Source organism: Penaeus chinensis, chromosome 11, assembly GCF_019202785.1.
Source record: "Penaeus chinensis breed Huanghai No. 1 chromosome 11, ASM1920278v2, whole genome shotgun sequence".
Taxonomy (NCBI): domain Eukaryota; kingdom Metazoa; phylum Arthropoda; class Malacostraca; order Decapoda; family Penaeidae; genus Penaeus; species Penaeus chinensis.
Genome location: NC_061829.1, coordinates 12731182 through 12733681, shown reverse-complemented (window position 1 = coordinate 12733681; position 2500 = coordinate 12731182). Strand labels below are relative to the sequence as shown.

Genomic DNA, 2500 nt, shown 5'->3' with positions numbered 1-2500 from the left:
TTCTCCTTCTCCCTTTCCCTCTCTAACTCGAAGCAAGGGATTAGACCATGACAGCATCTAATTCAGTGTATTACCTTAAATTGAATAGAGTTACCCCCCGCTTGTTAGTGGCCAATCAAACGCATCTCTGGTCATTGACAAGGGACCATTATATTTGAAGGATGATATTTGTTCTTCATCTTGACATATATTCATATCTTCTATATCCACGTAGATTTTTTTCTTTTTTTTGAGGGGGTTAATAAATCGATTTTTATTGATTGTTATCATTGTCAATATTGATAGTCGAGGCATTATATCTATCTCTCATCTTTGTTCATTTACACATTTTCATTTTAAATTTCATTTTAAATTCTCACATATTTTCCTTTTGTTATTATCATGATTATCAATTCATAGATTCTCCATGATCCTATATTTCACCAAGTCTCTTCATTACCCTCATATCTTCACTTTCTTTTCTTTTATTTCCTATTTCTTCTGCGCACGTCGTCGTCTTCCTGCGAAAAGGGCCAGTGATGGGAGGCTTCCGGTATAGGGGACGCGACCGGCGGGACCCCACTCCGCTGGCCGGGATAATTGAGCCTCGGTCGGCGCAGCAAGAGTGTGCTATGCGGGCTGTTTAAGTGTCCTGGGTGGTGTTCTGTTTACGTTCTGCTGTTATGGATATGTTCTGTGTGTATTTGTGTTCGGTAATAACCTCGTGCGGTTGTGTTGTGGGTTGTGAGTGAGGTGTTTGTTTGTTTGTTTCCGTTTTAATGTGTGTGTGTTTGTGTGTGTGTGTGTGTGTGTGTGTGTGTGTGTGTGTGTGTGTGTGTGTGTGTGTGTGTGTGTGTGTGTGTGTGTGTGTGTGTGTGTGTGTGCTCTGTTGGGTTAGATAGTTCTTCTTAATATTTGAGAGCTTCACCACACTTCAAGTTGAAAAAAAAGTTAATGTTACATATCCTCATACGTGTTCCTTTGAGTCCCTCTCCCTTGATAAAAGGTTAAGTAAGGTTATCAACCAACGTACAATTTTAAATATTTACGAGTTCACGTTAGTTTGTTCTCCTCCCTCATATGAGAAAAAAATGTGCAAAAGAAAAAAAAAATCATCCTCACCGTATGCAAATTATTATAAGAAAGATCGAGGGTTTCCAGCGTGCCAGCCAAGGTCCTGAGCGAAGACTCCTCCACGACGCTGATGTTGCTCCTGCTCATGGTGAGATGTTGCACGTTGAGGCCGAGGAAGAAGTAGTCCTGAATGCGAGGGAAGTCACTGTTGCGGAACATCAGCCTGTAGATGGCACTCGAGCCCTTCTTCAGCACGCTCAGGCTCTTCTGAATCGCCTTCTCGTCCACGTTCTCGCACACCAGGCTCGGTCCTGCCGGCGGGTGGGGGCGTGGTTCGGTTGCTCATTATATATATTTATATATGTGTGCGTGTGTGTGTGTGTGTGTGTATGTGTGTGTGTGTGTGTGTGTGTGTGTGTGTGTGTGTGTGTGTGTGTGTGTGTGTGTGTGAATGCGCGCGCACACATGTACACACGCACTAATTTGCAAATAATGGGTTAGTCTTACTTAGGTGTGATAGAAGTGCCCGACTTGCAGTTCAGTCCTTGTGCCTTGTGGCATCTAGAAGACGAGAAAGGTTTCGGGAGTCACCCCTAAGGAAAAATCTGAACAGCGTCAACACAACACGGGGAGGAGCAGTTATAAGCTAAAATGCTCAATTGGCGTAAAAGCTTAGCGAGGAGCCATCCTCACATTCTTTCGCCCAGGGAGAAATGAGTCTTTAATGCCGACATCGTCTGTTGGTGGCTATTTCATATATTTATTTATGTATTTGTGTATATATACACATATATATGTGTGTGTGTGTGTGTGTGTGTGTGTGTGTATATACGTATCTATATATAAATATATATAGATAGATATTTATATATACGTATATGTATTTAGATACATATACATACATATATATATATATGTATATATACGTATATATGTATGTATATATACATCTGTATATATATAAATATATATGTATATATACATATAAATATGCATATGTATTTAAAATATATATATATGTATATATATACATATATATGTATGTATATATACATACATATGTATATACTTATTTTTATATGTATATATATAGACAGATAGATACACATGTGTATATGTATATATATATATATATATATATATATATGTGTGTGTGTGTGTGTGTGTGTGTGTGTGTGTGTGTGTGTGTGTGTGTGTGTGTGTGTGTGTGTATGTGCATATGTATGAATGTATACATACCCGCAGCAGCCCCACCTACCTCTCGACTTCTCCTTGCAGGTGCAAGGCGCGATTTCATCAGCGGGGAGGCATCCCGAGCCGGCCGCCACCCGCACGCCCCCGCCGATCACCGTCAGCGCCGCCACCACCACGACCATTCCCGCCCGCACGCCCTTCAGTTCCCCCATCTCGGACGCCGTCAGGAGGGTCTCGGGATATTAGGGTGTCT

At 41.3% G+C, this 2500-nt stretch overlaps 1 protein-coding gene across 8 annotated transcripts in view; it reads right to left on the bottom strand.

The window, feature by feature from the left end:
* The window catches only part of LOC125030663 (insulin-like growth factor-binding protein complex acid labile subunit), a 17551-nt gene that overhangs the window by 14484 nt on the left and 567 nt on the right, over positions 1 to 2500 (bottom strand). For all 8 annotated transcript variants that reach the window (XM_047620856.1, XM_047620849.1, XM_047620857.1 and 5 more), the window contains 2 exons: positions 2312 to 2500; positions 1102 to 1364 (listed from right to left, as the gene is read on the bottom strand). The exon at positions 2312 to 2500 is cut by the window's right edge. In XM_047620856.1, coding sequence (XP_047476812.1) covers positions 1102 to 1364; positions 2312 to 2459 — 411 coding nt within the window. In that variant the 5' untranslated portion in view covers positions 2460 to 2500. The remainder of the gene's footprint in view (positions 1 to 1101; positions 1365 to 2311) is intronic.